We start from the raw sequence: 15,771 nt of genomic DNA on the forward strand, positions 1-15,771 counted from the left end.
AACAATACATGGCATCATATCACACTTAGCGGGGTTTGTTTTGTATTCAACAATGCTCTCTTTTATTTGGCTGCCTGAGAGATGATCTAAAAAAAAATGCAAATGGAAACTAGAACTGTCCACCAAGTTGGAGTAGTAACTATTTTTTATAGCGAAGTATGCTAGTGACTAAAATACGGGGAATAAAAAAGGTGAACATTTTATCACTAGACCAATATTTATGTAAGCTTGTACTTTGTGCATTCGAATCGTTAAATAGTGTTCCTGTGTGTATGGTGTATTATATAGCTGGTGTGGCTGAGTGGACATAAGTCTAAGCACTTAACTAATATAATGTAAATAAACTAAGTGTCCCACGTCCTCAGTTCTAATGCCTGCTTTATAAAAGACCCCATAATCTTTAACCTGAAACCACTTTTGTTTGGAATTTCTTTTTACAGTGACAATTACATATTTGTCAGGGAGGTCAAACAAGATGTGACATGAGTGGTCAAAGATCCATTAAGTTTTTTTTTTAATTCTGAATAGTATCAACGGTTCCATTCATAAAAAAATCACTATATGTGTAATCGTTTTCACGTTTTGTCCATTGACTGGTATAATCCTCGGCTAAATCCATTAACTGTTTTAACTTGAGTTGTGTTACCGGATAAAAGATTTAGTCTGACGGTATTTCGGTCCCTTGGTTTATACATTTCGTAGAGAAGTATGTTGTTTATGTTTAACCTGCAACACGTATTTGAAGTTGAGAAATTTTAGATGCAATTGGTGAGTTATATGTTTATCAGATGTTTTGAACGGATTTTAAAAGTGAGGTATTTGTGATTTTACTGATTAAGAATGAAGAATATTACTTAAAAGATGACACTAATAAATATTAATCTTAAAAGTCTAGGAACAAACCTAAGTTGTACGACTTTGCCCCCCGCAGAGCTATAGAAAAACAGTACATTAACGGGTGTTACACGGACTCTTTTTAGATGATACACGGACTCTTTTTAGTTGTTACACGGACACTTTTTATGAATAGATTCACTCGTGCATGATCAGTGAGTTCATGGGCACTTTAACTTTCAATTAGATTTGAACTTTTTGGTTCACCGACATATTTCCTGTCTTTTTATTAAACAAAATATTTACGTTAGCATCAATATCTTTTTTCAAACATTTTCAGTAAAATACTATTCATATCAGTACACTAAGGGATTAGACATTTAACTTCAAAAAGGGGGGGGGGGGGTATGGTTTTCTCCTAAAAAAAGATATTTTGATCCCAAATTTTATGAGAAAAAATTTACTATGGTCAAGCAGATGACAAATTAATGTTCTGCATGATTCCTGATACCGTATAGTGCTAATTTAAACAAAAATATTTGGGTGATGGCGTTGAAAAGTAAAAAGTTAATATACTCAGAAAAGAACCGCCCCATTTATGAAGCGAAATAATCGGTCAATAAATGTTTTCTTCGATATATGGACATGAATAGTATTTTGGACAATGCTGAAAGTAAAGAAATGATGATACCGACGTTCATATTTCAATAAAAAAAGACAGGAAATAAGTAAATAAAAATCAAATCTTATCAAAAGATAAAATCCCTATCAACTCACCAATGCACGATTGATCCTATAAAAAAAAAGTGTTCGTGTAATACACGTCCAAATAAGCAGCAAATCTAGAAGAAAATCATTCAACTTATGTCATCAATTTTGGACGGTAAGCTGCGATTGGACCATATAGTAACACGTGTTTAATCCCGATCAACACTTGCAGATCTAGAGACGAGCATGAATTTAAAAAAAAAATCAAAGTATATGCCTGAATATATATAATATTAAGACAAAATCCATTTTTTCATAACATTTCATTTACTAATGAAGTAGGAAATTCATTTTTTTGATACATTTATATTGTTATTGAATTTATATATACATATATATCAGAGCGGATCCAGCCATTTTAAAAAAAGGGGGTTCTCAATCCAGGACAAAACAGGGGAGGGGGTCCAACTATATGTCCCCATTTAAATGTATTGATCGTTCAAAAAAGGGGTGTTACAACCCCTGGGACCCCCACCACTGAATATTGAATTCATGTATTTGGCAACAAACGTGCGATTTTTACGATTTTTTTAAAGGGGGAATGGAGGGATGGAATGGCACATTCTGCATTTTTTCATCAAAATAAAGATCACAGCCTGTTTATTTTAAATTAAATTAGGCCCCCCCTCCCCGCTTTCCGTTTCATCCATAAAAATCAAACGTTAGCTTACTTACCACTAAAATATTTCTTTAATATATTACTTTTTTACGAAGTTGCATTTTATAAAGTCTTAAATGTGTACAACATTCATCTTTTACTTGATATGGTTCTTTTTTATCAAATTATTAGATTCCTGATTTTTTTCTTGAAAAAAACTCTCGGTTGAAGCGAAATGAAAAAAAAAAGTGTGTAATTGTAAATGCTCTTTTGTTCCTACGTTGGAAAGTTCCGGGCGGAAAGAACTAACTAGCCGAAAAGTTCCGGAGGAACTTATTAACTAGTTACTTTGTTCTTCCTCTGGTTTAAAAGTTCCACCGGAACAAAGTGACTAGTTGAAAAGTTCCAACGGAACATATCAACTTGTTAGAAAGTTCCTTTTTGCCAAATTAGTCAAAACCGGAACTAACAAACTAGCCCAAGAGTTCCAACGGAACTTATCAACCAGGCAGAAAGTTCCATTTGGAGAATTGATGCAAAGTAAAAGCGCAACATATTATATTTGAACCTTTAAAAGGGAAACCAAGATACTGAATATACCATATTTCGTCCTTTTTGTAGAAAGAGGGGGAAGAATGAGTATCAGTATATATAAGAGCAAATCATTAATTTACAAGAATACCCAACGCACTGAAAGGGGTTACTTTGGGGACAAATATGCAAAATTTAAGTTGTATTTCATAGCTCACATAAAACGGAATAAGTTGCATTATCATGCAAATTTAGTATTCATAGTACCCTCAAGAGAGGGAAGAATACCCCCCTCCTCATGTGGTTCTTTGCATCAATTCTCCAAATGGAACTTTGTGACTGGTTGATAAGTTCCGTTGGAACTTTTGGGCTAGTTTGTTAGTTCCGGTTTTGACTTATTTGCCAAAGAGGTTCTTTGTGGCTAGTTGATAAGTTCCTTTTTCCGGAACTTTTCGACTGCACTCGGAATAAAACAACTAGTTGGAAAGTTCCATCGGAACGAAATAACTAGTTGAAAAGATCCGCCGGAACAAAGTAACTGACGGAACATAGTGGCTGTTACATTTATACTATAACTTACATTTACTGCTTTATGGCTATCTCAGTTTCTCAAATGTTTAGTCTTGCAAAATGTATTATTACTTTCTTGAAACGTCGTACAAGTCAGATACAAAACAAAAGTAACAAAAAAACAGGCCGGAAACAACCTGCCGTATAGTTTTTCTGCACTTGTAGTCAGGTCAAGGTCCTCGGCTATCGCCTCGGACCTTGACCTGACTACTCGTGCAGAAAAACTATCCGGCAACGGTTGTTACCGGCCTGTTTCTTTGTTACCTTTGTATTGTATCTAATACATAATAGCTGTCACTTCCAAACATGATTTGTTTTAAGATTTCAAGTTCGAAATGGACGTTGAAGATATTTGCGTGTGGATTTGATAAAGCCCTAACGGTTTTGCGTAGAATTCATGTTTCCCATGCTAAGAATTCGACCAGCTAATTTAAAGTTTTTACATTGAGGTGCCATAAACACAAGCAGTTCTCGATGGTAGAACTTTGTATTGAACAGATACGTCATCTTTCTTTTTGTTTGTACCTTTTAGAAATTGACATATTGCATAAAAATACCATTTATTAATACTTTTTCATTTTTTTTTTTAAAGATTTCCTTATATAGTGATAGTGACTATGTTTCATAAAAGTACAATTCTTAGTCACAGACATAACTATAAGGTACAATTATTACATGCATGTGTGAACGGCAAAACAATGACTTAGAGGACTGACTTTCACATTCTTCTTCTTCCTTGTACATTTATAACTTTGAATGTTTTTTTCAATAATTAAAATTTGTTGCGTTAAATATAGTTGATCAGATTTATAGATAAAAGGGATGGACCCACAGTACTGTGGTAAAAAGGTCCTTCTTTCTAAATCAAGGCATTTACAAATCATAATGTAGTGGTACTCGTCATCAATGTCGCTTGAGTCACAGAGACGGTGGACTCTGTCTTCGCTCTGTTAACCCTGCCACCTCAAAGACTCAGTTGGCAGATTGTGAGTGACTATCACATTTATATTTTATGATTCAAAATCTTGTATTTTTTGTTTCTTGAATAAGAAATGTCAAATTTAATGAGATTAAGTATGTATTGTCTTGAACCTGATTAAAAAACCTTATAAAACAGGACATGACATGAAATCCAATTAAAAACTCAACCTAATTACAGTCAATTGTAATCTGTGAATAACAGTAGTGTCCTGGTATTTAATTCTTTTGCAAGTAAGTTGATAGTAGTTTTACTCTATGATATTAGAAAGTTCAAACGTAAGTTTACTGAATTTCATTATTGTTTTATTTCGATTAGAAAATACAAATATATCAGAAATGTATTTTTATTTAATTTCATCAAGATAAAAATAAATATAAATAAACTTGAATTTGCGATAATTTTGTATTTAATATACTTAATTGCCTTCCTGATTTACGCTATTAGATTTTTTTATATATCAAAAAATAAAAAAAATAATATTAAAAAAAAATTTAAATTACAAGGACTTTCTTGTATTTGTTGACTAACCTTTGAAAAATATATACACTGTATTATGAAGTGCGTTGTCATTGTAATTCGAGTCGCGTCAGTGACAAGTTACAGTCCGTTTTAGTCGGAATTAATAAACACATGTTGACACCGGTTTTTAATCCGATCATTTCAAGTAAAATGGACATGAAATATCCCAACAGCATTTTCCACTTTTAAATCATTTAATGGACGTTTTATTTTCTGTTCAGGAATTATTTTTCTGTAAATTGCATTAATCGTCATTTGAAATGCAGATTTTAATGAATGAAATTTAAATGTTTGTGATCGATGTTTGTGGTTATTCTATTTTTATGTACCTCGACATTATCTGGGAAAGTTTGAATTAAAACGTGACGTAAACTTGAATACATTATATCAACCCATATTCTAACCTTCTTTAATTATGGTCAATAGAAAACAAATATTGTGTAGCCATAACAGTCAAGCACAATGTAAAATAAGTCATTACTTGATCACACGCTTGACGAGAACTTCTGAATTCGGTAATATATATTATATTCTTTTTGCTCTCCGTCTTCTCCTTTTTATGTCAAATACAACTGTAATAAATATTTGATAAATAATGAACGCTTGATACGTTGAACGAGTTAGGATTCTCTTTTTGAATGTTCAACTGTTATGAAAATATTGTCATACAAAATTTTTATAACGGAAAAAAAAACGATAACTTCTTAAATCAGTAATTATTTTTTTAGATTGATCCATCACTTAAAAATCCAATAGTAAGAAACGATTTCAGCGTTTCCTTTATTAGCGATAGCGATTTCTCCTTGCGATTATTTGTTTTGTTGCTATAGTATTGCACCTTATACTGTTACACGTAGGTCACATTTCAGAACGGACTTTTAAATAATAATGACTAATTATCATTAAACTTAGGTTTAATAGTGAGAACGTTGATATAATCGACCAGAAGTGTAAATGTGCAAACAGGTAATGTAATCGCTATATTATTATCATTCTTTTATTAAAAGGCAGTATTTTCTTTTTCTTTTTTTTTTCAACTTTAATACAAGTGGTAAGGGTAAGATTTGGTGTCGCATATTTGTATTATAGTTCAAAATTGGAAACAATATACCGGTATAAATCTTTTCGTTCCAGATAAAAACCCTGGAGGAAATTTGTCCCAAATTCGGCAGAAATTTTTTTGACTGAATAGTTTAGAAAAAAAGTTTTTAATATAACTCACGGGAGTGTAATACAACTTGAGGAATACAACGAACATGACCAGTATAATAACGGGTTACATTATACCGGTCAACGGTTGATCGTTTTCGAAAGACGCAGATTTTATTAAATATATATTTATCATATATTCATCGCTAAGCGGTTCTAGTTCAAATGTTGTTTTCAAAATTGGAAAGGCAGAATTCAAATATTTGTAAAGAATAATAACATTGGTGATAATCATTTCTCGTGTGAATGACAAATTAATGACATCAATTGTATGATATATGTTATCAAATTATGATTTGATATACAGATTCTGTTTTGACATGAAATTTTCATTAATGTAAATTTATTTGATTCAAATTCTTGATACGAGCATGTCATGGGTATAATAAAAATCTTATCATTGTATTTATTTTGTCATTTGATTTCAGATTTCGTAAGAAAAAATGTCGGATCCTTTATTATGGAACTGTGATAGAGTGAAACAATTTTTATGTGAGAACGGGTTTCAAGAATACCAGAAACTACTATGTGATGAGAACAGAATCGACGGTCGTGTTCTTCTAACATTGACAGAAAAGGATTTATTTCAACTTCAAATATCAGCATTAGGCGATGTCAAAAGACTATTGTTTGCAATCCAAGACCTTCAGATCAGACAGAATTCACGGTTACAAGATCAAAATTATCATAATGACTGTCAATCCTCATCTTCTTCAGAAAGTTCCTACATGATAGATATTCTAGATTCCTCTGACGACGAAAAACATAACTATAGACCAAAACGGAAAATTAACCAAGAAATATGGAAGACGGGTGTCAGCATTGTCTATACATTTTTTGTACATTTTGTGACTAGTTTTGCCATCATAGTTGCACAAGAGCGCATGCCTGACAAAAAGAAATATCGCCCATTACCTGACGTTATGTTAGATAGCATATCTTATGTACCGTGGGCATATAAAGTGACAGAGGGGGTTATTTTAGCTGGATTTATTACGTATTTTATAATATTAGTGTTTCACAAATATAGGTACGTATATATTCAGATGAACAAAGCAAGAAAAACACAGTACTTTGTGAGAGGTTTAGCGCTTTAAAACCAGGTTTAATCCACCATTTTCTACATAAGAAAATGCCTGTACCAAGTCAGGAATATGACAGTTGTTGTCCATTCGTTTGATGTGTTTGTGCTTTTGATTTTGCCATTTGATTAGGGACTTTCCGTTTTTAATTTTCCTCGGAGTTCAGAAATTTTGTGATTTAACTTTTTGCAGAGAATATCTTTTCATTTTTAAGCAGAAAATTAAAGAACATATATAGAAAGACAGTTTATGCTCCGTTCGGATTTATATCACCAACAAGGAAACCAAAGTATAAAATAAAATTAAGAAGATATGGTATGATTACCAGTGAGACAACTCTCAACCAGAGACCAAATGGCGTAGAAGGTTGGCAACTAGATGTCATCGTACGGCGTCCAACAAGATATATAAGCCTTTGAAAATTTGGCAGGAATCGATTCTCTCTAGATTTTCATAAAATTAACATCAGCCCCTTTTTTCTTTCAAAAACTATGAAAAAAATAACAAGGATTTTATAAGATTTTCAAATATGGCTTTTTAAACTATATGTTATAAAATATGAAAAGAAAAGTAAGGGTTTGTGGGCAAACATTTTAATGGCACTACATGGATAAAACCAGTAGATTCCAAAAATCTGGCAAAAATTCAAAAACAAGAGGAGCGAACATCCTTAAAGGCCCCGAAATATCAAACATAAAACAATTCAAATATAAAAAAGAAGATGTGGTATGATTGCCAATGAGACAACTCTCAACAAGAGACCAAAATTAATGACACAGAAATTAACAACTAGAGGGTACCGTGCGTCCTTCAACAATGAGCAAAGCCGCATAGTCAGCTATAAAAGGCCCCGAAATGACAAATGTAAAACAATTCAAACGAGAAAACCAACGGCCTAATTTGTGTACAAAATAATAAACGAAAAACAAACAAGTAACACAGCAACAAACGACAACCACTGAATTACAGGCTCCTAACTTGGGACAGGCACATACAGAATGTGGTGGGGTTAAATATGTTAGCAGGCGCACAACCCTCCCCTAACCTGGGACAGTGGTGTAACAGTACAACATAAGAACAAACTATAGAAATCAGTTGAAAAAGGCTTAACTCATCTGATGGATACAAATAGAAATACATCTTACAAAAACACGGAGTGGACGTGGCAGGGTACTTATACATCCCAACAACAAAAAGACACTTAAGTACAGATCTGAGAGTACTCGCAGTTACTGACAGCTAGTTCAAAGCCAATAACAACTAATAAAAAAAATCATGCATCTAAGACTAAATGCTCATTTCGTGTAGCTGTACATAAACCGTCCCTCGAATAGTAATTATGGTAAAGGTAATGGATTTCATTTAAGTCTCTTTAAGCAAGTACGAAGAAGACGAAACAATACCATTTAAAATAAGTATCAAAGCTGTTTTTTTGTTATGTGTTAACCTGCTTTCTCTCTAGATATTTAAAAGTCACGTTATTGAAATGTTCAGGTCTATATTAAAGTAAAAGTTAATTTTTGTATTAGGATTTGACACGCGATCTTCAAACATGCATTGTCAGAAGAAAGTCAGACTGATCTCCAAAACCTAATAATAGGAGTACTAACCCTAAGCTGCTAGGTAATCCTTGCATGCTTGGAGATTTAATGTAATCCATAATACTTAGGGTATGTAGTCATAATATATAATTTGATAATAACTTATAAAACAATTTGTATATTTTCAGGTTTATAATACTCAGAAGAATGTTTGTCATTGCCGCCTCCATATTTTTATTTCGCAGTATATGTGTTGTCGTCACCTCATTACCTATGCCTCAAGAACATTTTAACTGTGAAAAACTGGTATGTTGTCACAATTTTTAAACGAATGTTATATCCAATATATATAAAGTCAACTATGTCCATACATAATTAATTTTAGTCACAGAGAATATGCACCGCATTGTCGATTGATTATAGTTAGAGGCCGAACGCCCAGTATTACAGATAAGTACTCGAAACGAGGCCAAATTAAATTATGAAACACTCAAAAAGCTTTTGACAAGATTTCGAATGGTATAAAGAATGGGTATTTTTACAATAAGATTTGTGGTATTCTCTTTGCATTGTTATAGACAAACAAATGGAAACAAACATTCAGAATCCACCGCTGTATAGCGTCAACTTAGCCTCTCACAATCTTTTTCTCATATATATATATATATGTATACAGCTTTGAATTTAGATTGAACGTGTCTACTCCGACGAATTACAATCATAATACTTTGCTTGTAAAAAATCTTTGTGTTAAGTTTGATCTAATTCAACATTATTGATACGCATGATCAACAAATGAAATTAAATGAAAAAATGAAGCAGACATAATGTAGAATTTAAATAAACACGATTCAAAAGATGTAATAAGTTTTAAAAAAATCTTTAATAACTGCACATGTAATGTTAAATTATATTTTTAGGTATTTAAAAACGGCTGGGAAAGATTTTCCAGAGCACTAGAGATTTATTCCGGAATGGGAATGAAAGTCTCCGGATTAAAAACTTGTGGAGATTACATGTTCAGTGGACATACAGTCACCATAACAACTCTCATTCTTCTCATAAATGAATGTAAGTAAATTTTATTTATGTCCCGTTACATCACATTTTCTTCGTAATATCATATGGAACTCAATAAATTATGATTTACATTAAAAAAAAAGTCCAACGACACGAAAAGAGAAAGAAAAAGAAATAAACACTTATATTATCAGCCATACTGGAGACATCTTCAGTATCTAAATGACCAGTTGTAAACAGATTCAAAATATAGAGTCCCCTTTGTAGATTATTCTAACTGTCGGGTATCCCGTGTAATTGAAAATGATCACAGCTTTTTGCTACAGCTATAGTTTTACTTTTTAAAGATTTAACTATTCCTTTTGATTCACATAAAAAGTCAGAAGTAGAGCCAATTTCCCCGGAATTTATTTTTCAACAAGACCATATTCAAAAAGTCTTTCAATATTTACTTAAATTTGTAGTATCACAGCCCAATGTGTGTACGTTGACAACGTCATAATTTTATTTTTTTTAATTTCAGATACACCAAAAAGATGGATATTACTACACACACTGGTGTGGATTGTGGGGTTGTTTGGTATTTTCTTCATTTTAGCAGGACACGGACACTATACCTTAGATGTGATAGTAGCATTTTATATTACATCACGGTTATTTCAATATCACCACATCCTAGCAAACAATAAGACTTTAATGACAAGAGATCAGAGTAGACTTAAGAAATGGTTCCCAGTCTTTCATTTTTTCGAATCAAATTGTGATGGAATAGTTCCAAATGAATACGAGTGGCCATTAACTATTGTGGAATCAGCAATGCAACGGTGTGCAAAACTCAGGAACTATATATCTTCATTGCTTTCAAGAGATAAACAGCTGATCTAGTATTTTCTAACAACGAGATGACATCGTTATATTTTGATCGCTTTGAATTCTCAATTACATTTTGAAAATACATTGACTCCAGCACAAAACCAATGCATCTAAATCGTTTCTGTCTATCAATCGATTCTAGTATTTAGTATATTGTTGTTCTGATAGTATCATTTGCGAAGCACTTGTGTTTGATTTGAAATTAAGTGGTGAAGGCAAAAGTCGATATTAGGGCCATTGTTTTAAAGAATGTGACAAGTGTTTTGTGTGTTTTCGTTTGTTGCTTAGTTATACAAATCTGATAACATTGATGAAGTCAGAAACAGGAACTGAAATAGTAAAACGAAATATGAAAGCACATTGAGCCAACGGTAGTATTTTGGATTTTGGATTTTAATTGACATTATATTTTTACACAGAACAGTATTTGTACTGTAATAACGCTAATATGAGAATCGGATTCATGTTTTTTTTGTCATATTGAACATCCTCCATAACTTTATTTTTAAAGTTTTTATTTATTATTTATTTATGATTTTAACGTTGTTATACAATTTTATGGCATTATTACATGAATAAATTTTATTTTATTTTTTATGTCGTTTTTCGATTTCTATTATGATATGATTTGTTGAAATTATTTTTATAACGATAATTTCTCTTGTTTGTTAGAGTGTAATGTTCTTTTCATATTGGAAAAGGAAACATAAAAGTAGAATGTAAGACGGGTTTATCTGTAATTGACCTAGAAAACATGGGCGCATCTATTAACATCTCACGTGACCAATCCGCCATTACAACCGTGAAAAATAACGCACGTGTATTGATCAAAACATTATCGATTTTCTGTTTACATTTGGATTTCTTTCATTTTCTGATTTATTTTACTATGGATGCTGCCGAAAATTATAAAAAAAACATGGAAGCATTTCTTGTGCAGTCAATAGTTGTACAAATAATCGTAAAAAAAATTCAGGAGTGGAAAAAATCAATATGCGAATTACACAACGAGTTGCCGCACAATGACTGCCCTCGTTTGATTCCATATACGTCTTATGTGATGCCTTCAGACGAGTCAACAAACCTGAGTAGACCAAAGCCGTATAAACATAAAAGAAAACTCTGCATAAACAGGTTTTTGTATGATCCAGACATTTTTTTTGGATGATGCGCCACTGCACGACAATCCGTTTTTTTTTTTAATAAAACTTGTTATGAAAGTAAAATAACTCTGACCGACGAATGTTTACACGTTGTAAAACGACTGTTAAAAACTTAAATTAATCTATAAAATTTAATCCGATGACTACAGTGCATCTGCCTCTTTTTGTATAGAAAATCCACCGCTACATCAGATGCGGATCCAGGATTTTAAAAAAAAGGGGGGAGGGCGCGTGCCCCCAAACTTTTGTAGTGGAAGCGGTAAAATGTCTGGATTAACCATAAATGAAGCTAATAACAATGAAACCTACCCCGAGGCTACATGTAGTTATAATTGCAAGCAAATCAACCCAGTGTGAAGAGACGAACTTTTTTCATTCATGACTTCTATAGTATCTTTATGCTGCAAAATAGACAGACATTCCGACAATATTAACTCAGACAAAAATATTGTTAACAGAGGAGTAAGGAGTTCAAAATTAAATAAAAGGGAGGGGGAACCTCGTCAGACGTTTAAGAAATATTATGAATGACAGTGACGCCTTATTGTATATTTATGTAACTAAGTTTTCTTTACTTTAGTGGAATTACTACACAATTTAATTTTCAACTACGATATTGCAGATCAGCTGTTGCTCGATCGTACTGATGAGGTTAATACTTAGTTTGATATTTGGTAATTTTGGACGGCGCTTTAATATTTCGAAAAGTAAGGCTTGTAAAATATTTTATTCCTGGGTGCAGTTCTTGCTGAAAAACTTAAAGGTTTTATATATATATATGTAGGTCTGTGTGCTTATGGTATATTTTCACTTTATTTTCTTTATAAGACGTATACAGTTACTTCTGTTGAATTGAACTTTCCTCAGTAGAATATTCTGTGCATGAATTCTAAAATTTTATACATTAGAAAGGATTTTTCAAAGGTCTAACTCAAATAGTTTACTAGAACCTACGAAAGCGTAGCTATACCGGTAATCCGACAACCTTAAATTCCTACACTTCAGTAGTCCGACGGTCCGAAATACACCCCTAATGTTATATTGTAATACTGTATTTCACTGTATTATATACATCGGGGACTTATATAAGAGTTTAATGCGGATTAGGGATGAAAATCTACGAGACCTCTGTTTTGGAGTGGTTGGGAGGGGAGTTGGCAAAACACTAAATGACACTTCTAAAACATAACTAATCATCGCTTTGAATTTACATGTTGGAGTCTTTGGTGGTTTAATGGCATTCATTTATATTAAGCATGGATCATGATGTTATATACTATACATACTATAGTAGTTGTATGTCGAGTAATTTTCTGCAAAAGAAATTGGAATCGAACACATAATAACTTAAACTATAGGAATACATGGGCCGTGAAAGTTCAAAACTTCTTAAGCCCATATTCTAATCGCAAAGTTATATCTACATATGGCCCGACGCATCGATAGCATATAGCGGAATTCATGCGGACACCAAAGTAATACGAAAATGTCACCGTGCTCAGTTTTGAGCATTATACGTGAGTCAAGCAAAAAGCACAAAACTCTCGTCTCTGTAGGACCGTCTGATTAGTGGATTGTTAAATTTTAGGACTGTCTCATTATAGGTCTGACCACAGAAATTTCTATGATTTGATAAAATTGCACCCTGGTTTTTCTGATTTATACTGCACTCGTTCTATTTGAGCAGTCAAAATGCGTTGACCGTATATTTCTATGTCATATACAGTCACTGACCTGATATCACTTTTCCTCATGAATATTTAAATAGAAATTGCCAAAATTATATTTAATTATTCATACGACCTATTCAACCTGTTCTTGTTTCCAATGTATACAACGACTCAAACTTATTTCTTTTGCAATTTTTAGAAGAAAAAAAAACATATTTGACTTGTTAATATTTTTGGTTTGCAAACTATAAATCATTATGTTTTATGCTTATTGTTGATATTTTAGTTCATTCTCAAACAAATTCGTTCACCATCGATTGCGGGTTTCAACAGGTAATGTACATTTCATTGTGTTGTATATTTCTCCGCCTGCATGATATGAGGCCTTTTTATATAAGGGGGAAGTTTCCCAATATTTAAATCAAATAATAACATTAACACACTAAACAACAATTGAAAATGTTTTTTTTTTAGATTGCAGTATAAAGACAATAATAGTGCATTGACTTGACATATCAACGATATAAGGATTCGGCCCGAAACGGAAAAAAGCTCGGCAGAGCCTCGCATTTCCCCGTTTCTAAGCCTCATCCTTATATCGTTGATATGTCAAGTCAATGCACTATTATTGTCTATATATCACATATGCGACCGGTCAGGACTATTTATTTTTTATTTATGTATGCGTTATAATTATTAATATTATGATTACCAAATGATTGTAATCGACATGTAACCTGGGATTAGTATTCGTATAAAATTTATTATGTCCCGCGTGTAACATATCAAATACAGTTATATTTTAAGGACACGACACCTGGTCTGCAATACACTTAGAATCCTTATCTAATTACTTTATTATTTATAGCACATATAATTTTGCCGAGGTCAAGTACGACTTCACATTCTTGTGTTTACATTTAATTATATGCGGTCAGGGCATATAGATCTATATCTTATATTTTTTCACGGTTGTAATGGCGATCGTACTACGACGACGCCTAGGAGTCGCGTCACAAACTAAGGCAGATAATCGGAAAAACCTGTCTTATCTATCAATGCAAAACATTTTATCATAAAAGTGTGAGATAGATACTCCTACAGACTGATTCATTCAATACTAATAAAAGACAGGTTACAATACAGTACGTCAAGCTCTAAATCGCCCGTGCCTAATTAAACAGAGCCTTTCAAAGATCTGCCATAAACACTCCAAAGACTATTAACATTACGTTATGACTTAACAGAATAACATTAAGTTATGACTTAAGGTGGTACCCAACACCTTGACTAATATTAATTTGGCTCGTTTAATTTTCATAAAATTTTGACAAAATGTTTACTTTGACCCTTTGACAAAAATATAAAAATTTCAAAAAATTTGAACCAACCACTTTATCAGAAAAATTTCATTGGTTATATAACAGTTTGACAAACACTAATTTTGATCATTGAGAAGCTTACTATTTCCTTAACAATACAACGTAATTAAAACGTTTAGCTGATTTTTACAGAGTTATCTCCCTGTAGTGTTAGGTACCACCTTAACAGAATAACATTAAGTTATGACTTAACAGAATAACATTAAGTTATGATTTAACAGAAAAAAACACTTACCTCTCAAATGACGGTCTTCATATATCACAAATACAACTTAAAGTAAACAATAATATAAAAAAAAGAAGAAATCACGCGTCCTACACTCAAAAACACAGGCATTTTATATTACATCAGGCATTTGTCTCTGAAAAATACCTATATACCTTAATATATTAAGGTATATAGGATTTTTATTTTCAGAGACAAGTGCTTGTACTCAAAAACCGTTGGATGCACCTCCGAGCAGATTTCATACGTGAACTTTAAGAGTTCAAGAACAGGCGATCTAATGCAATGTTATTTAAAGATCAAATATATGCAGAAAACATCAAACATTTCAGTCTCGTTCCAAACAAAAGACCAGCCAATGAATGACATCCTCCAAAAAAGCACATAGTTAAACATCTTGACAGCAAAATAGAAATTGTTAGCTCAATAAGAAATATTACCATAAACAGCTTGATGTGAAATAATTCTGGTTATCAAATTTCTGCAGGTGCAATCATATTTCTCTAAGAAATCTCTATATTTGTGATAATATTTAGTAAAAGTTTGAATAAAAAGTAAATTAACAAAAATACCGAACTCGGAGAAAAATACAAAACGAAACGTCCCCAATCAAATGGCAAAATCAAAAGCTCAAACACATCAAACGAATGTATAACAACTGTCTTATTCCTGACTTATAGATTATTTATTCAAGCTAAACATCCAGTGGCATATATGTCATGAATACCCAGGACGAGAAATCAACAATTGATAAGTTATACGTATGTTCTGCATGGTAGGTCGACCAGGATAAAGGGTCGACA

The 15,771-nt window shown here is 32.4% G+C and overlaps 1 protein-coding gene across 4 annotated transcripts; it reads left to right on the forward strand.

Annotated features, from left to right (window-relative positions):
• Nucleotides 1-717: 717 nt before the first annotated feature.
• Nucleotides 718-11,124, forward strand: LOC127709353 (sphingomyelin synthase-related protein 1-like). 4 transcript variants are annotated; one of them, XM_052214837.1, is made up of 5 exons: nt 718-768; nt 6,440-7,041; nt 8,823-8,940; nt 9,555-9,705; nt 10,178-11,124. In XM_052214837.1, exons 2-5 carry the CDS (start codon nt 6,455-6,457, stop codon nt 10,537-10,539), a joined length of 1,218 nt encoding a protein of 405 aa, XP_052070797.1. In that variant the 5' UTR covers nt 718-768; nt 6,440-6,454; the 3' UTR covers nt 10,540-11,124. The 4 variants fall into 4 exon arrangements, with proteins under 4 accessions (XP_052070797.1, XP_052070796.1, XP_052070795.1 ...); XM_052214836.1 differs by lacking the exon at nt 718-768 and adding an exon at nt 4,509-4,558; XM_052214835.1 differs by lacking the exon at nt 718-768 and adding an exon at nt 5,183-5,317.
• The last annotated feature ends 4,647 nt before the right edge of the window (nt 11,125-15,771 follow it).

The sequence above is a fragment of the Mytilus californianus genome, unplaced genomic scaffold, assembly GCF_021869535.1.
Source record: "Mytilus californianus isolate M0D057914Y unplaced genomic scaffold, xbMytCali1.0.p SCAF_7, whole genome shotgun sequence".
Taxonomy (NCBI): Eukaryota; Metazoa; Mollusca; class Bivalvia; order Mytilida; family Mytilidae; genus Mytilus; species Mytilus californianus.